Source organism: Salvelinus alpinus, chromosome 36 (genome assembly GCF_045679555.1).
Source record: "Salvelinus alpinus chromosome 36, SLU_Salpinus.1, whole genome shotgun sequence".
Classification (NCBI taxonomy): Eukaryota; Metazoa; Chordata; class Actinopteri; order Salmoniformes; family Salmonidae; genus Salvelinus; species Salvelinus alpinus.
In genome coordinates, this window is record NC_092121.1 from 12,708,670 (window position 1) to 12,729,178 (window position 20,509).

Sequence of the window (20,509 nt, forward strand, 5' to 3'; positions counted from 1 at the left end):
TCTCTTAAACACATTGACACAGACTATCAAACAAAGCACACCTATTGAGTCATGCATCTTTAATAAGTGATAGGAAGGCAATATAGGTTTAATAATTGTCAGTCAGCAGGTGCCTATTGTATAGAACAAGTTTCCAAGTGAAAAGAGGCAGCGATATTGAATCAAGTAATCTTAGTTAAATTATTCTTCAAACTGATTAAATATTAGGACAAGTAGATGCTTTGAACAAAGCAAATTACAATACATTCATACACCAAAACCATTGACTGTTAAATACAATTAAATCCAGCTTGGCACAAATACTATAACTCCCTTCTATTACACTAGCTCTGAGCATTTTACATTTAACAACACAGAAGCATAAAGATCTTTACATAATACCAAATCGACCCCTTAGCCCAGATACAAATGATTCTGTAAACCCATATTTTGCAAATCAAGAGATCAATTGAGCTGTTTGTTTTTTGCAATATTACATTTTTTTCCAATTGCTAACACACTAAAATGACATGCACAGCACAATTATTTAAACTGACACACAGAGAGCAAAACCTCTTCAAGTCTAAACACATTTTCTGCTTTACACACATTTTGCAATTCAAAATCATACTTTTTAAATGCACTGCACACGGTTCTCTGCATAAGACACAATCTGACATAAAGTCACATGTTTGCCATTTCAAAACACTGCCATTCAAAATGACACTACATGAGCTAATTGGCCAATACATGTGCCACCTGGCCAAACACCTCAATGGTTAATTGTTACCACTTCAATCAGGAAGTAAGCACTATGAAAAGACCACAGGTGAGCACCTTTTGTTTTCCAACAACAATGGAAGCCATTGCAGAGAGAGGAAGAGGGAGGGTGAGAATGAGTGAGAGGTAGGGGTAGAGGAGTTCATGGCCAAAGAAGACAACTTTCAAATGAAATCAGAGCAACCTTAGTTGATCATGTCATCAACCATGGGCTGACAATGCGAGAGGCTGGACAGAAAATGCAGCCCAACTTGAGCCGTTTTACTGTCGCCTGTGTCATCCGGACATTTAGAGTGGAGTACAGGTATGTAACCTAAATTTATTTCACACTATAGTACACCCCATGTCATAGTGTATCAGTTGGGTGACACCTGTTTACTTCATGAATGGCTGATGTCATACACTAACTGCAAAAATTTCCTGTAGAATTTACTCTACTGTGGGGAAAATATCTTTAGGCTGCATTGTCCAAGCCCTATATTTTTGTTTTTCTAAAGGACAGAGACGCAACTATGGTGGAGGAAGGGGCCAAATGTTCACCGGGGTACAGGAAGCTGCCATTGTAAACTTGGTTTTGGAAAATAATGAAATCAGATTACGAGAAATTCAAAGCCACATCATCCAAGACAACACCATATTCAACGAGTCAGTCTGTCCACATTGGCTCGCATTCTCAAGCGAAACCAAATCAGAATGAAACAACTTTATAAGGTGCCGTTTGAGAGAAACTCTCAAAGAAACAGAGGTCAGACGAGCATATGTGGATGTAAGTACAATATTGACTGCAGTACACTACACACAACATTGTTTCCCAGTGTACTGGATAACACCATATTGACTGCTTTTGTTCTTTGTTTTCAGGGAGTACTGGAAATGGATGCTCATGCAATCCCACATGAGTTCATCTTTATAGATGAGGCTGGGTTCAACCTAGCAAAGACCAGAAGAAGGGGGAGAAACGTCATTGGCCACAGAGCCATTATAGATGTTCCTGGCCAACGTGGTGGGAACATCACAATGTGCGCTGCCATCTCCAATACGCATGGTGTCCTCCACCGTCATGCCAACCTTGGACCATACAACACAGCCCATATTCTCACATTTCTGGACAGACTCCACAACATTCTCATACCACCAGAGCGTATGAATGATGCAGACCATCAAAGAACCCGGTACCTTGTAGTATGGGACAACGTGAGCTTTCATCGTGCAGCCCCAGTCCAAAACTGGTTTGCTGACCACCCACCATTTCTCGTGCAATACCTCCCACCATACTCACCATTTCTGAACCCCATAGAATAGTTATTTTAGGCATGGCGGTGGAAGGTATACGACCGGCAGCCCTTTGTTCGCATGCCTCTTGTGCAGGCTATGGAAGAGGCATGTGATGAGATTGATGTGGGTGCGATTCAGGGATGGATAAGGCACTCAAGGCGCTTCTTCCCTCGATGTCTGGCAAGGGAAGATATTGCCTGTGATGTGGACGAGGCGTTGTGGCCAGACCCAGCTGTGCGGCAAGATGCTGCCTAATTATTTTTCTTGCCTCTTTTTGTCTGCAATTTTCTTTTTCAGTTTACTGTTTTGTGAGCGTATTTTTGTTCAGTCCAATGTAAATATATCTGCTGTGCATATGTTGCACTGACTTGATTATAAAAAAAATATATATAATTCAACAGCATGTGTGTATTTCTGTGCATCTGAAGAATTTTCTACAATTTGAACTATTTTAGTATTATGGCAAAGCATACTAAAGATGAGTGCTTTTCATTATGCCCAACAGTGTATGTAGTTGGTTAGACACAAATCTGGTAATATGAATGGTGTGCCATTTCGTGCAAACGTTTGAATTTGATAATGCTATATGTAGTTTTGGTTGCAGTGCTTCATTAAGTATTTTGCAAAATTGTGTTTTAGCAATTGGGAAAAACTGTAAGATCACAGGATTTTGAGTAGGCCTACACCTTGCCCTCTATAGGTCATGACTACTTCTACACTGTCATAGTGAAACACAAAGTAACTAAGATTAAAAATGATGTCTGCATATCACAAAAGAACATGCATTTATTTGACACTTCTCAATATAACTGACCACATACCTATACTGCAGTCGATTTAACACAATGAACCTTTAAGATGTAAGAACATTTAAACCTCCCCACCTTGAAATATCTTCCACCCTTCAAGTGTGATCAAAATTTGCCATTTTACAGACGCTTTTTATCCAAAGCGACTTAGTTATGCGTGCATACATTTGATTTCATTTTTTTTTTACATATGGGTGGTCCCGGGAATCGAACCCACTATCCTGCAAGCGCAATGCTCTACAGAGTATCCTAATCACTTACTTTCAGTCTTGAAAAACATTTATCCTTGATTGAGAATTTGATTGGGTAATTTTGTTTTGAAATACCCAATGCTAAGATTTAATCCAATTGCCAAGATCTGATCTGAAAAACTGGGCCCTGAAACTATTGGATAGGTGGTAGCAGGTTTCCCAACTCTCTCCTAGAGCCCCCCAGACGTTTCACATTTGTTTTAACTGGCACACCTGATTCAAGTAGCCATCAAGCCTTTGACTAATTGAGTCAGGTTTAGGGTTAAACTAAAGTATGAAACTTCCGGGGTGGGGGGGGCCGGGGAGACTGTTGGGAAAACCCTGAATCAATGGTGAAAATTCAACCCAGCCAAACATAAGGAATGGTGAAGAAACTGCTTCAAGAGTGCCGTAATTCAACCCCAAAAATTCAGGCATCGTTCAGTCACAACTTTGTGCATCCTTTTGGTCCTTTATCATAAATTCAACACTGCCAACAGATTAATTCAATATTTTGTCACAACGAACTGCAACTACTTCACAAGCTTGGAAGTCGAGTTTGTAATACTGGAAGTTACTTCTTGTTAAACAAAGTATAACCCTACTGCCCTAGATGAAGGCATGACACATGGCGTTGTCCTCACTGAACATTTAGCAAAGGCTATTTTAGTTTATAGAGCCCTAATATGGCACTTTTGTGATGGCTAATCTGTGGCAGCAATCAAATACATTGGTCAAATCAGTCCTGTCATACCTCCATTTCACCACAAGGGAGTGTAGAACAGCTCTTGATGTGACATGAAATAAAGACAGCATATCAGCCAGATCTCCAGCTGGTCCTGGAGAGATACTGGGTGTGCAGGCTTTTGTTCCAGCCCAGCTCTCATACACCAGCTTATTTTTTTATAAAAACCTGAGCACACAGTAGCTTTTCAGACCAGAGTGTTTCCTGGTTTAAGGTGAGGTGGGGCTCACTCCCCCCTCAGTCAGGGTCTTAAAGTGCACAGATAAGGCCTCTTCCTCTGGGTGCGGGGGTCTCCTGAAGTCCTCCCGTGTCACCACGTAGCCTACCAGAATCCCAAATGCTACTAGCAGCAGTCCTAGCATGTTACCAAGGATCCCCTCTGGGACAAACTGTGAATATGTGTGTCTGGGAAGAAAAAAGATTTGTATTATATCGTGATACAGTACATCATCATGTGAAAAACACATTTGTAAAGAATCATTAGTTATAATATTTCCATGTAACTCATCAAGAGGATCTTAAGCATAACATATGGCACCAAACAGGAGAATGAGTCATAATGTGCAAAGACTCAACACCATTAAAATCCATGTCTGACCACATTGTCATAAAGATAGCCCAGACAGCAAAAGCCCAGCTTTAACCAAACATACCCTGTACAATAATTAACTCCCCTATGATTTCACAGGGTAGAGCTGGGCAAAGTAGTATCACTTCAACATCATCCAAAGTGACTGACTTGAACATCTGGCACGTCTCTTAACAAATGCCTTTTTTTAACCCCGTTTTCATGGTATCCAATTGGTAGTTAGTCGTCTCATTGCTGCAACTACCTTACGGACTCGGGAGAGGCGAAGGTCAAGAGTCGTGCGTCCTCCGAAACAGAAGCCAAGCCGCACTGCTTCTTGACACAACGGCCACTTACCCCTCCTAAGCCAGCCATACCAATGTGTCTGAGGAAACACCGCATACCTGGCGACAGTGTCAGTTTGCACTGCACCCAGCCTGCCACAGTCGCTAGTGCACGATGGGACAGGAACATCCCTGCCGGCCAAACCCTCCCCTAACGAAGCTTTGCCAATTGTGCGCCGCCCCATGGGTCTCCCAGTCGCGGCTGGCTGCGACAAAGCCTGGAATCGAACCCAGAATCTCTAGTGGCACTGATGCACCGCCTTGCACCACTCGGGAGGCCCACCAAATGACTGCACCCAATAATTATGTGCATTTCTGTATTTTAGCATACCACTTAAAATCCCTGCCATTTGTATACATTTCTTAACTGTACATGGTGGTAGGATATTGGAACCGAGCCCCTGCATAGTAATACTCACTGGATACTGAAGAACAATTTCTCTGAAATGCCCAGTAGGCAGGTGGCTAGGGACATGGCGAGCATGGCCAGGCCAAAGAAGACATGTAGTGGCAGGTACCAGCTCCGCAGCGCCATTAACGTCCCAGGGAAGAGGAAGAAACCAAGCCCCATCAGCCACTGAGGGAGTAGAGGACCAATGTTATTAAACAATTATGCCTATTAGATTGTAATATCAGAGCTACTGCCTGTATACAGCTAGGTTCTCAGTGCAAACAGTACATTAATTGGAATTCTGATACAAGGAAAAAGTTGAAATTATTAGCTTGGTTTTTGTGTGTGCACGCGACTGCATGTGTGCGTGCACAGGAGAAGCGAGGGCTGACCTGTACACAGAAGAGAACAAAGGTGAGCATGCCACACCAGCTGTGGAGGGAGTACATGTTGGGGATCTTGTTATGATTATGGAAGTCAAACACAGCCACGATACCTGAGGAGATACAATGATACATGCTGTCAATATTTCCCATTCATTTTATATAGAACAATGTTGATCAATTATGACTTAGTACATAATCAATGAATGTTACTCTTTAGTGTTTTTTTACCTGCCTCCATGTATGGATATGAGGGCATTTACATGACCCTGCTTGCAAACCAAGCGTTTCTCTGAATCAGTAAGGATTGCCTGAAGCCAGATTGCAGCGTTTAAACTGATGACCGGTTTGGATACACCTGCCTGTTTCCATGACTACGCCAGACCTCAGTACATGACGCAGGCTACTGTGATTCAGCTTTCCACTCCCATGCCGCACCACTGATTCGTGGTTGGCATGCGCAGTCTTATCTCATGTTACCTATGTTCATAGCCTACTACGTTCGTACATTTTCTTACCTTGCCAGTACCCTTATATTTTGAGGAGCCATGCCATCACCATTAGTTTCTCCTCACCATCTCTTAGCTAACTTGAACTCACAAAATAATGATGATTTGTGCGTCTACCCTAGCTGTGGGTCTGAATTAGAGGTCGACCTATTATGATTTCTCAATGCCGATACTGATTGGACCACCAAAAAAAGCCGATACCGATTAGTCGGCCGATTTTTATACATTCGTAATAATGACAATTACAACAATATGAATGAACAACGAACCCTTATTTTAACTTAATATAATACAAAGAAAATCAATTCAGTCTCATAATGAAACATGTCCAATTTGGTTTAAATAGTGTTGGAAGGTAAAAGTGCAATATGTGCCATGTAAAAAAGCTAACGTTTAAGTTCCTTGCTCAGAACATGAAAGCTGGTGGTTCCTTTTAACATGAGTCTTCAATATTCCCAGGTAAGAAGTTTTAGGTTGTAGTTATTATAGGGCTCTCTATACCATTTGTATTTCATATACCTTTGACTATTGGATGTTCTTATAGGCACTACAGTATTGCCAGCCTAATCTACGGAGTTGATTGGCTTGAAGTCATAAACAGCGCTGTGCTTCAAGCATTGCTAAGAGCTGCTGGCAAACGCAGTGAAGTGTGAATGAATGCTTAATAATTTCTGTTACATTGCACAACCTTCAATGTTAAGTCATAATTATGTAAAATTCGGGCAAATTAATTACGGTCTTTGTTAGAAATTGTCTTCACACAGTTCGCAATGAGCCAGGCGGCCCAAATTGCTGGATATACCCTGACTCTGCTTGCACTGAACGCAAGAGAAGTGACAATTTCCCTAGTTAATATTGCCTGCTAACATGAATTTCTTAACAAAATATGCAGGTTTAAAAATATATACTTGTATTGATTTTAAAGCATTGATGTTTATGGTTAGGTACATTTGTGCAACGATTGTGCTTTTTTCACAAATGCGCTTTTGTTAAGTCATCTGTTTGGCAGTTGAAGTAGGCTGTGATTCGATGATAAACAGGCACTGCAACTCAGGACATGCTAGTTAACCTAGTAATATCAACCATGTGTAGTTAACTAGTAATTGTGAAGATTATAAAAAACAAGATAACTTTAAATGCTAGCTAGCAACTTACCTTGGCTCCTTGCAGCCACAAGGTCCTTTTGATGCTGCACTTGTGTAACAGGTGGTCAGCCTGCCACGCAGTCGCCTCGTGGATTGCAATGTAATCAGCGTCCAAAAAGGCCGATTACCGATTGTTATGAAAACTTGAAATCGGCCCTAATTAATCAGCCAACCTCTAGTCTGTGACTGATCTGGCCCTAGAGAACTTATTTATGACCCTCCGATAAGATAAGTCCACTTGTTTGCCCCACCACGTAAGACATGTCTCATATATATAATATATTAAACTAGCTAGGTTAGGCATTTTCCTTTTATACACAATAGCTACGAATTTAAATTAGTTTAGAATGTTTGGGTTCAAGGGGAAAGAGCCAAAACAACAAGTCTTGCCCTTAGACACAGACACCCACACAGGCCTTACCCACTACGCTGATAATGAGGGCGAGAAGGTGGAGCACAGCATGGAGAACCTTGACGTTGCGTTTGCTTTCATTCCTAAATACTCTGTACACCAGGATCGCTGTGAGAGACAAACAAGGCCGGTTAACATTCACATAAGACTATTCAAATAGAATCATTTCCACAACATGATAATAATAATAAAGTCAAGTCTGTCTAAATATACAGTGGTCAGACTTGACAAAGTTCACACGTAGTACATGGAATGTAAATTGTAATAACATGATTATACACTAATTTGAAATAAAACAGTTAACCTTCAAACATTGCTATGGCACCTTAATCTGCTGTAACCATTTAAAAGGTTAGTCATTACTTTTGTCATAGTACCATAATCACACCCAACATGGCACCAAGGGCAATAACAGGTATGATGCTACAAAAGAAAGGGTGAATCAAGGTAGTTATGGGGTGTTTTAGTCCCAGTGAGCTTCAGGTTAAGGTGAGGCTTTGAGTCTCGCAGAAGTCCTTCAACAAGACCACTATAATGCATTTTCAAACACTTGACAAGTAGCTGCCACCAAGATAGGGTTGGTTAGCATAAAAATGTTACAGAAATGCTATGAGAACACAACAAACTGTTCAACTGAGTTCTTGTATTATTACAATTATTAAGACATTAACCTTGCAGAAACACTGAAACAATGTTCCAGGCATAAAGCATTTGCTGTGTGTCTCCCGATCCCACTAAGGACAGCTGGTTTCCCTGGAGGGTGTTCTCATCCCAGCTCCATTTGGACTGACCGCTCACACTAATGGCTACGAGAACATTAGTTTAATGTCCTAATTCAATTGCTGTAGCAAGGTTAGGAATCGAAAGGTTACAGCTGACTTAACTTAATAACAAGCAGCTGTTTTATTTGACACCACAAAGGAGATTTTATTTACATTATTGTCAGTGGCTGAATAACTTATTTTTCTCATTACAATCACGATTCAGGGACCAATGGAAAACTCTGAAAAATGTTGCTTTCATTGCAACTGTTTTCCAGTAAGTGTTTATCATAGTACTATTTATGGGAACAAATCCCTGCATTACTCATTTCTCACACAGAGGGGGAAAAACAACGGCCTAGAAACAAACAAAAAATAAAGTCTCGGCTCCTCCCACCCTAATAGCATTAGGGATGTATTCCTGTTGCAGAGTGTGCCCTTAGGCCTGTGCCCTGTGTAGCATTAGCTTTGCATCACACTAATGCAATAGGTCAGAAGACCCCTAGGCTAACAGAGCAGACATCAGAGAAGACAACTGCCATTGTGGCTCAAAGACACACTGTGGCTTCAGCTTCCCTCTGTTAATTTACCTCCATCTCTCCATGCTACCAGTAAATCAAATTGTTTTGTTTGCATACACATTTAGCAGATGTTATTGCGGGTGTGGCAAAATGCTTGTTTTCCTAGCTCCAACAGTGCAATAATATCTAACAATACACACGAAACTAAAAGTAAAATTAAGAAATATTAGGACTAGCAATGTCTAGTCCGGTGTGTGTGAGATACATATACACCGGTCTCAACATTGTATATAGATATATGTATGATGATGTATAGACCGTATATGGATAGAATATCTGAAGAATACATTGATATTAATAGTATATGTACAGCAATAGTTAAATAGGATACGCCTCGACTAGAATACAGTATATACATATGAAGTGGGTAAAACTGTATGTAAACATTATTAAAATGACCAGCGTTCCATGTCTGTGTACATAGGGCAGCAGTAATGAGAGCTACTTTATTACTCTACATTACCAATTCAATCACTGGGACAATGAGCCATTAATTGAGGTGATTTATAAAAATGTGTTATAACTAAATTCCTGGAGGAATGGGTCATTCTAATTTTAGTTGGTTTAATTCTACCCTACCATCTCCATAGAGAAAGACCAGGCCCAGGACCATGCAGAGGGGATGTACATTAAACTCCTGTCCCGAACCGTCCCAGGCGTAGCCTCCGTGATAGCTGCCCATCCACACGCCCGTGATCACCACACAGGCCAGGCCCAGAACCTGAGTCCCCCCCACATACCACGGGAAGGAGCCCAGGCCTTGCAAGGCCCGCTGAGGGCTATCTTCCATGGTCTGTCTTGAAGGGATAGAAAGAGGGGGAGAATGATAGTTTAGTCCAGTGGCTCAAAAAAATGTATAATGATGACTCGTTTCCTGACTGAACCAACCAGGAAAATCTCCAGGCCCATGTTAAGACCCACCTATAGCTTTCTGAAAAGACCTTTGACTCATGGATGAACAAAACCTGTGATCTGAATCTTTACCTAGTCTCTTACCAGTCACCTCCCTAAAAGAGTCAGAGAAACAACCAAATATTCGATCAGTCTAGTCATGTCTCCGGGATTGAGATAAACATTAGCGTCCTTTCCTGCGCTGCTTCTGGACTCATGTGATGCTGTACATGTGAGACTGCAGAGCTCTAAACTGGGGAAACTTTACCACATCCATGTGAAAAACACTTACATGACTAGGTGTTTGCTCTTCAGTTGAATAACAGTTTGTTAAAGGCTATGAGTATGACAAAGTTATCAATGTGATTGTGTATTGAGTTTAATATTTGTTATAGGAGTAGGACAGCGTTTTATTCAAAATGTGTGTATTCAGTTAAAATGGTGTTGCTTAGCTTACACCACCTTGTTTTTTACTAGATGATATACAACTAGGGACGAAAGTTACTCTCATAGGTAAGGGGAACTTATGCAGCAGGTTAGGAGAATTAACCTAGTAGAGTTAACGTTAACTAAAATGCTCTCCTAACCTGCTACGAAATGTCACAACCCTTATTTTAGGCTACTGATTGGATTTGAGATGGATGCATGTCAGAAACAAGAACCAAATCTCACGCATGGTGTGAGAAATGTGATTAAATGTACGCAAACTATTGACAAACAAAACACTATTTATAGGCTATCCTCGACTATAATTTTGGATACCACACGTCTAGGAGCTCTATCCTATCCTCATCCTCATGGTAGGACATGTTCCACTTACCGTTTGATCCTCAAATAACCTGCTTTCACAGCAAGTCTGAGAATGAGTGGATATCCTTGTTCCGTTCCTTTTGTGTTTTGGACTGGTTCTTAGATACGCCTACAATTTTCGTAGTAACCTCATTACTAAAGAAACACCATAAAGTCCTATAGCCTAGGCCTGCCACTAAATATTTCACAATAAGCGTTAGCTTTATCTTACTCGCTCCAGAAAAACGTCGCGGGTGGGTGGATCTGTCGACTGGTCGTGACAGAAACAGTGGCGCAGCTAAACGTTGAGTTGACAGAGAAATACGTTATACACTCCCCCTCCCTTCAATTAGCATCAAACGTAGAGGAGGGAGGAGCACAAACAGCCTTCAGAGAGGATGATGTCTGGCACCGCACTGACGAAAATGTCCAAAGGTCTATTACCTTGGCTACTCAGAGCGTCCTTGCAGATGCAGACCCGGCATTGAATCAGAACAACCCATTAAAAAGGCATAATGACCAATTAGTTGACTGCTTTAATTGATACTGATGCATATTGGATAAAGATGGGCTGTGCGATCTTGTCTGCTCGTTTAGACAGACAGACCAATTCTGAACTTTTTTAACTAATTGGTCTTTTGACCAGATCAGCTTTGAAAAAGAGTTGACGTGAAAAGATCGGATGTGATTGGTCAAAATATCAATTAGTGGAAGAAACTATCAGAATTGGTCTGCCTGTGTAAACGTAGCCTAAATAGCCCAGCTCTAGATGTTTATGTTGAACAATAAAGATGCAGGAAATAACTATTTATTTAATTCAAGTAGGCATTTTTAACATTTCAAAGTAACTACTAACATTTTTGCCCATGCTGCATGTGGCTATATCCATCCGCCAATACAGGACTATTAAAGGCCTACTTTTATTAGGAAACATTTTTTTTATATATATATTTTTTTATTGTATTATTATTATGATTTTTAAGGGGGTGCTGCAGCACCCCCAGCATCCCTACTTCCTGAGGCTATGAACCTATGGTAAAATATGGTGGTATATCTTTGATGTTATGGGACTGTTTTGCTTCCACTGGACCTGGGGCCCTTGTTAAGGTCAACGGCATCATGAACTTTACCAAGTACCAGGACATTTTAGCCAAAAACCTGGTTGCCTCTGCTAGGTAGAGGCCAAGTGGACCATCCAGCAAGACAATAACCCCAAGCACTAATTAAAATCCACAAAGAAATGGTTCATTGACAACAAAATCAACATTTTACAATGGCCATCTCTGTCTCCGGACTTGAACCCCATTGGAAACCTGTGGTTTGACTTGAAGAGGGCAGTCCATAAGAGCAGAGGAAGGATATCAAGGATCTGGAAAGATTCTGTATGGAGAAATAGTCTAAGACCCCTCCCAACATGTTCTCCAATATCATACAACATTTTAGAAAAAGGCTCAGTGTCATTATCCTAGCGAGGGGAGGGCACTAGAGTATTGAAAACAGGGGTGCCAATAATTATGACTCCAATCTTTTTTAGATTATGCTACTTGTTAAACACTTTTTTTTCTCTGAGCAACTATATTATTATAAATTAATATGATTTCCAAATTGTTTTGAGCATACAATACAGCCTAGCTCAGTATTTTTTGCTCATTTTTATCAAGGGTGCCAATAATTATGGACATGACTTTATCTGAATAGTTTGGCAACTTAATCTGCTAGGCTTAATGTTGAAAATCTAGGTTTAGCCCACAAATCGGTATAAAAATTATTTAGTCTGGTTGCATAATATTAATTAGGACATTTTGTTAATTAAAGGTAGACTCAATGATGTTGCCACGAGCACAACCGATATTGAGATGAGCGAGATGCAGACTTCTCTCTCACGCAGTCACACAGTATCTGCGCATGTGAGAAGTTGAGCCTCGCGCTCTTAGTTGTTGTGGAAATTGACCCACTATGCTGTTTACATTCTGCTGAAATTGACCCACTATGCTGTTTACATTCTACATCTACGTCATATAGCTGAGTCTACCTTTAAATCACACATCTCAGCAAAGCACCACACCAAAACACTCGGTGGCAGAACTTGGACGCTCCGCTTGTGAATATACCACTTCCCCAAATTATCCATAAGAGGGAGACAAAGACTTCAGGACTTCGTGACCAAAGGCTGCGTTACGCTTGATAGTTCACGTAAGGAAATTTGCCGTAGACCTAATGTGATTTCCCGAGTAGGCTAATATAGAAGCAGACACTTTCAAAGTTTTGTAGTAAAGCAAAACTATGCCCTCAAAATAAGGCCTCATTAAATACTTGTTGTATTGTGTTATTAAATCATTTGAATGTTAACATATTCACTTAGAATCTCACTTGGCCACAGGACTGAAAATGGATTAATGCAACAATCATGTTGCATTCATCCATGTCTCTGTCACTAACAAAAACAGTCATGGGTGGTAACTCTACAAGTTACTCGAAAGGCAAGGCACTCTGGGAACCCAGGCTTTACACTAAGTAAGTAAGTAATTTAACACTGAAAAATGTGGACCCATACAGACACTCAGGGTTGATTTAACACTGTGGAATTTGCTGTGTACTCATTTGGCCATGGGGCAGAGATATTTGTTTTGCAGTTTTACAGCAAATTTCCTGCAATTCAACACATTTTGCCATGGGGTGGAGATAAATGTTTGCAGTTTTAAAGCCAATTCCTGCAATTCTACACATTTTGCCAAGACGTATGCCATGTTGATGATATCTGAGGGAGAGTGAATAACAAAATCAGTCAGGGCCCCTAGGCACATGCCCTGCCTGCACGGTCGGTATTCAGTCATGGTTACTACAAGTTTAGATAGCTGTCTAGACTCATTTATATATCGATTAAACAGAACACAACCACATTTCTAAATTTCACTTTGTGTATTCTACTATTGTAACTGTAGGTTAAGACCCCTAAGTAGTAAAACGTTTTTTGTAAGAGTTATTTTCGGGTAAGCAATTGCTTATGTCGCTTATTCCTGGAGCCGGCCCTGCTGCTCTTGTCCAGAGGTCTGGGTTATTCTGGCATAGTCCATTAGAAACTTGCCTCTGTATGCTACCGCAGGAGCCACGGTTCAAGTCCCCAAAATTTGAGTAGCACGTTGGGTTCATTAGACCTATTGGGCCAGGTATCAGAGAAGTGATATTGCGTCACGGGGAACTAACCATTGTAGCCTATGTGAAGGTTGCACTCTATGGTTGATCTCCCTCTTTAGTAGGCTAGTGTGCAGACAGACAGACTGATCATTCCCACACTCTGTTGATTGTTCTAAAAAACTATATTTGCTGACCGTATCATGTACTGTAGTGTAGATAGTCATAAATGGGAAGGTACAAAATAGCCAACTTTTGCTTTACTGAAACTCAATTGACGTGTCTAGGCCAATGTTTGACTTATGATGTCACGTTCTTGACCTGTTTTCCTTTGTTTTGTATTTGTTTTAGTTGGTCAGGGCGTGAGTTGGGTGGGTTGGTCTAGGTTTGATTTTCTATGTTGGGATTTTGTGTTCGGCCTGGTATGATTCTCAATCAGAGACAGCTGTCAATCGTTGTCCCTGATTGAGAATCATATTTAGGCAGCCTGGGTTTCACCTGTGTTTTGTGGGTGTATGTTCCTGTGTCAGTGTTTGGGCCACACAGGACTGTTTCAGGTTAGTCACGTTTGTTGGTTGTTGTATTTTGTAGTGTTTGTTGTTTTCCCATTAAAATATGAATACTTACCAATCCGCATCTTGGTCCGATCCATGCTCCTCCTCGTCTGAGGAGGAGAACGACTACGACAGCCGTTACATATGACATCATTTTACTTTATGTTCTAAGTGAGGCACATTTCATATTTCAATTGAAGATGGCTCTCTCTCTTAGGTGTGTGGATGAAGGCACTACCACCATGATGCCGAAAAAAACCAATAAAGAGACAAACATCAGTAAGTTAACTAATAGCCATTTGGTTCCTGTTTGAACTTTTTTACTTGTAATGAATGAAAATGAAAGGTGTAGAATGAACATGCACATACTGCATACTGTAAGACATACATCAACATGGCTATAGGTAGAGTAGGCTATGGTTACTCCCCCAAAAAAGCTGTGACCAACGTGCCTTATCAATCTCTCTCGTCTTTGTAGCGGTCACATGACCATAAACATACAAAAAAGCCTGCGGCAACGTCATTCTACCGGATATATTATGAAAGAAAGGTACCAACACATTGTTGAATGATCCCCAAGGTTTAGACGGTGTTTGTCAGGCTTAACACATATGAAAAAAGTAGGAGCATTTATAGACGCATACACTACTCCACTAAACTAGTCACAAAATTTGTATTGTCAGCATTTAAAATGTATGGTGTTACGGTGTTGTCAGACAGCTTTTACGGTACTTTATCTGTCTCTATTAAAAAAGCTTTCTGGGTAAATTCATTTGAATCTAAAACCTTTTTTGTATATTCAGTTAACCATTAGGGATCTGCTGCATATGGTGAGAGGCATAAAGTACTTGGTGGTAGTGTCAATGTCATCCCTCCCATGGCTGACTCGGAGGAGCTAAAGGAGAACACATCAGCGGAGAGTAAGGACCTAGTCACTGCCATTGCTGAACTGAGCACCACCTTCCCCTCTAACAGGAGCCCTGTCAGCAGAACCTCTCTGGTCTCCATTTAACAGAACTCAAGCTGTTCAAATAGCTGAACCTCTCTCATTTCCTGTAAAAAGTCCTCCCTCCAGGGCTCGAACAGCAAAGCATCCCTGATTTCCAGTGAGGAACTAGCAATGGTCACACCTCTTAGCCAGGGCTCAACCAGCAGAACTCCTCCGTATCTGTAAAAGAGCCCTCCCACCAGGTCTCAATCAGCAGAACCTCCATGGTGTGTTGTGAGGAACAAGCTGTGGCCCTCCCTCTTAGTAAGGGCTCTAGTCACATCTCCCTGCACTCAGGAATGAGATTGATATTACATTTTCCCAAGCTTCAGTCATGGTTCAACCAGCAGAACCTCCCTGGTCTCTGGAAAATTGCCTTCCAGCCATGGCGCTACCAGCAGAACCTCTCTGGTCTCCCTTAAACAGAACTCTAGCCATTCAAACAGCCACACCTCTCTAGTCTCTGTAAAAGAGCCCTCTAGCTGTGGTTCAACCAGCAGACCTTCCCTGGTCTGTAAAAGAGCCCTCTAGCCGTGGTTCAACCAGCAGAATCTCCCTGGTCTGTAAAACAGCCCTCCAGCCAAGGCACAACCAGCAGAACCTCTCTGGTCTCCCTTAAACAGAATTCCAGCCATGCAAACAGCCAAACATCTTTCATCTCCTGTAAAAAGTCCTCCCACCAGGGCTTAAACAGCAGAGCCTTCCTGATTTCCAGTGAGGATCTAGCAATGGCCATACCTCTTAGCCATGGTTCAACCAGCAGAACCTCCCTGGTCTCTGGCAAATATTCAGACAGTAGAAATTAGATTAAAATTCCTGGTTCCTGTATTGGTGGCTCCATTGCAGCTGCTTGTTCAGACCATAGCAGCCCTGTGCAGGAGCTTCAGACAGCTGTGGAGATGGCGTCATTGTGTTTCAGTCAAGCAGAATCACTGGATGTATCTCCCCCTATGATCATTGAGAGCATTGAGGCTCCCCTACTCCCTTTAAAGACTCATCTTCCACCAAGCTTTATGTCAGCCACTCCAGGAGCATCCCTCTTGGAGAAGGTATGGTGGATTCAACATTTGAAAATGTCATCTCTGTGTTAAGATTTCCGGGGACTTTATCCTCAACTCTGTTGGTTGAAGAACAGGATGACCATTCTTCTAATTAGTCCACCTCTTTCAGTCAGAACCCACCACTCTGTGTGTCAGTTGGATCCAAACTAGGCTCAGCAGTGAGGATATCCTCTCAGGTGAGAGAGCAGTCTCCCAGCAGAACAACACCAGAGTCCTGGAGGTGGTGGAGAAGATGCAGAGGCAGCTTAAGGACACTGCATCAGAGCCCACTATTAACATGACATCATCTCAGGACTCGCGTCTACCAGCTGCCATCTGTACAGTCTAGTCATGTATAGAGGTCAGTCAGAAGGACCTGAAGGCAGAGCAAGTGAGTGCCATACCTCTAAATGCCTGAGCTCCTCAATTGACCAGCCCATTCAGAGACAGTAAAGAATTAATAGTGAACTTGTCTGCTGTGGCTCAGAACATAATCAGTTCTGTTTACCTGAACCTTGCGCTGATATCCTGCACTGGTGGGGTAAAAGGACTGGATAACCAGTTAAGACGCAGCTTATCATTGGCCAAGGCTCTGACACTGTCAACGTGTGAGGCAACAGCATTGACACCACTTGTGCTGAATGTCAAAAAGGAGATGGCTACAGCTGTAGTGAGTCAACTAAAACATTTATTGAGTCAGGAAGTTATTTCTGTTTCCCGGATAGACCTGAGACAAGCCTTGAGAGCGATCCTGAAGAAGAAAAAGGAGTATTCTGCTCTTAAAGGCCATGATATGGTCTCCCTGATGACACCAATGACCAGCTTATTGTCTCTATTGTAGGTGTCATCTATCTTGAGCTATGTCACAAAATCAGCCACAGCCTCAGCCCATTTGAGCTTGAGCTTGACGTGGTTCTCCAGGAGTTCCAAAATCCACTCTTAAAGTCTGTATTGTGTGTGCTAGAGTCCAAAAAAGTGCCACATAACCAGAGGAAGTCCACTCCTGAACCAGGAAAGCTGGAACAGTCACTTTCCTTTGCCAGCGGGAGCAAGTCTGTTTGCTCTAAGAGTGATGATAGTGAGGTCACAGGCCACTATAACCAACTTCTTGTGAAAGTTGTGGATAAACTGATGAGGAAAATGCTCCTACAGGGCCTCAACTTTCCTGAGTGGCACACCCAAAAGACCACAAAGCTGACAGAATAAATTAAATTAACTAGTTTCAAAGGTTTATCCTTTTCTGGAGAAAGATATTTGGGATTTCCTTTCCCTGAACCAAGTCAAACCAAATGGATCAGCAACTCAGTTATGGCCAATTATATTCACCCAGACCAGCTGCCTGAGAGGGCCGGCAAAGCCCTCGAAGTGGATAAATTATCTGATGCCACAAAGACCAATATCCTGGTTGAGATGTCACTTAACAAAATCGAGTCTGGCAAGACTGCAACAATCAGAGAAGACCCTTAAGTGGTAGTCAAAATCATCACAACGCTGCTTCTGAGGATAGAATCGGACACAGAGACCATGCCTCTCAGTGATGAGGCAAGGATATGGTGATCTGTGTGCTGCAGGTTCTCTTGGGCAATCGAGAGAGAACCTCTGCATTGGAAGTTACCAAGAAGCTCCAGGTGCTCTTCTGTCACCCAACCAGCATCAGGATTGTAAGCAAGCTCCACAGAGAGCTGGAGGAGCACCAAGTGGTACATATCGAGACAAGGATATTATTGGCAGGCTTTTGACGCAACTTATGCCCCAGTCCAAGGATAACTTGTCAGACTGGACCCTGGTGGAAGACGTGGTAAAAAAAACTTGCAAGTGCTGCGTTTATTTATACATGTTTATTTAACCTTTATTTATTTATTTAACTAGGCAAGTCAGTTAAGAACAAATTCTTATTTACAAACCCGGACGACGTGTCGTAGAAAATCACTTCAAATATAACTCTTACAAGAACTTTGTGAACTCAAATAAGATTTTTAATACAAATTGTATCACAATCTGGAATGTCCGCGGAACACACCCCGCGGCACACACACCGCGGAACACCCCCCCTTCCCAGAGCCTTAGCTCCTATATTTATACACACATAGCACTATGTCCATCCCTTATGCAAATGAAGTCTCCCTTCTCAAGTCATTCGCCACCACTATCCTCTAGTTCAAGCTTCCCGCTTGTTCACGCCCAATAACGCCCACATCTGCTCTCAGCTAGACTACAATGGTGGCCGGACCCTCCATCCTAGTGTGTCAGCATAATGTGTCAATGTACTCTTTGTTTTGTTTGCCTTTATTGGAATCAGCAGATTCAGCCCTATAGGCCTTCTTTTTATAAGCAGCTGACTATGGATCCCTCTATCTTTAGTGTGTCAGCATAATGTGTCAATGTACTCTTTGTTCAGTTTGCCTTTATTGGAATCAGCAGATTCTGTACTATACGCCTTCTTTTTAGAAGGAGCTGACTATGGGTCCTTTTTATCATTAGTGTGTCAGGTCAGCAGACCATGTGTCTCCCCCTTTCATTAATGTGTCCAATTGTCTTAGGCATATTTCTCTGGTATGTGTCTTATTGGAATTGTCAGACTATATGTCTCTTCTACCATTAGCATCCAGTTGCCTTATGTTACTACTACAATCCCCCCTCTGGGGCTATTTAGCCACATAAATGATACAAATAAGACTTTGGGATAGTAAAAGAAAATACCTATGATAAACAAGAAAATACAAAAAATAAAAACAAAGTGAAGCATATAAACCAACTAGACCAAACATCTCCAATGTGAAATAGGAGTAAAAGATCTAATCAGAAACATAAAAAAACAAAAACTAACTAGACCAAACATCTCCAATTGTCATAAGAGTAATAGATCAAATTTGGTATAAAAAATATAAGGATAAAATATTACATATTTGATGAAGCATGAGATATATCTAATTCTGTTGCTTTTTCAATGTTCTTATCTTGAGGTAGATCATTAGAGTTTATCAGAAAGTTTCAAATATCAGTAAAAACTCTCCTGACTGATGTCTCAGATTGCTTTGTTGGCACGGTGGTCTGCTTGGTAAGGGCAGTCGATGTCATCTAGTGGTAGCTACTGTGGTCGTCACATCAGCCGCCACCCTTGTTGTTGTCACAGGTTCTTCCTGTTCAGGTGCAGGGGTAGGTCTTCACCTTCCACTGGTTCAATCTTGTTCATGATGAGCACCTACTCGTCTTTTTCTTTGATTCATGTCAGGTCACATCCTTTCGGGTCCCAAACGACTTCTCCCTTTGTTTGATGATGTGTCCATCCACAGAGTGCAATCTCCGATAAGGGTTTGATCCTTATGATTGAGATAGACTTCAGTTCTCCTGCTTCTGTTATACATTGAGGTGGAACATAGATTCTAACCTTGTCAGTCTTTTTGGATTGTTCAGCTGATTCCATTCTTCTCTTCCTGCTCCCACCATACATCTTGATTGTGCATTAGTCTGTTGTTTCTATACTAGCATTCACTGTTGCTTCTGTTATGTCAATGTCATTATTCTTTTGTTGTTCTAACATCAATTGTCTGTAAAGGAGGCCATTCAAAAGTTTAAAAGTCAATTGTGGGGTAATCCCCATTTTCTTCAGCTTGCGGGACTTTTCCTCCTCTTTCTTCACCTGAAGCTCCCTCCTCAGGCCGGACTTAGCTTCCATCTGGAAGGGTTTCAATTTTAGGAAAGAAACGTTCTTATTCTGTTCCTTGTGAGGCCTCTCCTCCTCTTCTGGGTGCATTAGTCGGTGCACGTGTCATATTTTGGCTTTCACTTGATTTACTGTTTTCTTGGCTCCTCCCTGGCATCTCAATCGTTTCCGCTGCTCCTGCTCCCTCCAGGCTCCCTCCTGGTGAATCAGCATCCTCAGTGTCCTCATCTCTATGTGGTTGTATCCTTCTCTCTGTTGGGACTCAGCTGCAGTGGTTCAGATGGTACCACGTCTGGCTTCTTTTCACTTGAACGGCCGTTCTTGTTGCTTTGGCCACCTCATAGGGTCCATCTCTCCTCGGTTGATCCCACTTCCTCCGGATCCCTCCAACGTGGACTAGATCTCCTGGTACCACTGAGAGAGGTCCTTCTGGTCCCCTTGGATCATCAGACACAGAACCTCTCATCCTGGTTCAGGTTTCTGCCTACTTTCTGTGAAGCATTCATACTTAGAGACTTATGGCCTCTGTTCTAAGATTG

The 20,509-nt window shown here is 41.8% G+C and overlaps 1 protein-coding gene across 2 annotated transcripts; it reads right to left on the minus strand.

Annotated features, from left to right (window-relative positions):
* Positions 1-44: 44 nt before the first annotated feature.
* Positions 45-11,072, minus strand: LOC139564883 (transmembrane ascorbate-dependent reductase CYB561-like). 2 transcript variants are annotated; one of them, XM_071384738.1, is made up of 6 exons: positions 10,624-11,072; positions 9,492-9,705; positions 7,580-7,678; positions 5,514-5,617; positions 5,150-5,307; positions 45-4,223 (listed from the first exon to the last, which is right to left on the minus strand). In XM_071384738.1, the coding sequence occupies exons 2-6, from the start codon at positions 9,700-9,702 to the stop codon at positions 4,028-4,030; spliced, it is 768 nt and encodes a 255-aa protein (XP_071240839.1). In that variant the 5' UTR covers positions 9,703-9,705; positions 10,624-11,072; the 3' UTR covers positions 45-4,027. The 2 variants fall into 2 exon arrangements, with proteins under 2 accessions (XP_071240839.1, XP_071240837.1); XM_071384736.1 differs by having other exon boundaries at positions 9,492-9,709; positions 10,624-11,071.
* Positions 11,073-20,509: the final 9,437 nt, after the last annotated feature.

Bases quoted from the DNA above. Each gene is read 5' to 3' on its own strand.
- LOC139564883 (XM_071384738.1), bottom strand. From the start codon at position 9,702: ATGGAAGATAGCCCTCAGCGGGCCTTGCAAGGCCTGGGCTCCTTCCCG. The intron at 5,618-7,579 runs GTAAGGCCTGTG...GTATCTCCTCAG, and splicing joins CCTCATTATCAGCGTAGTGG to GTATCGTGGCTGTGTTTGAC. The intron at 4,224-5,149 runs GTGAGTATTACT...TTTTCTTCCCAG, and splicing joins AAATTGTTCTTCAGTATCCA to ACACACATATTCACAGTTTG.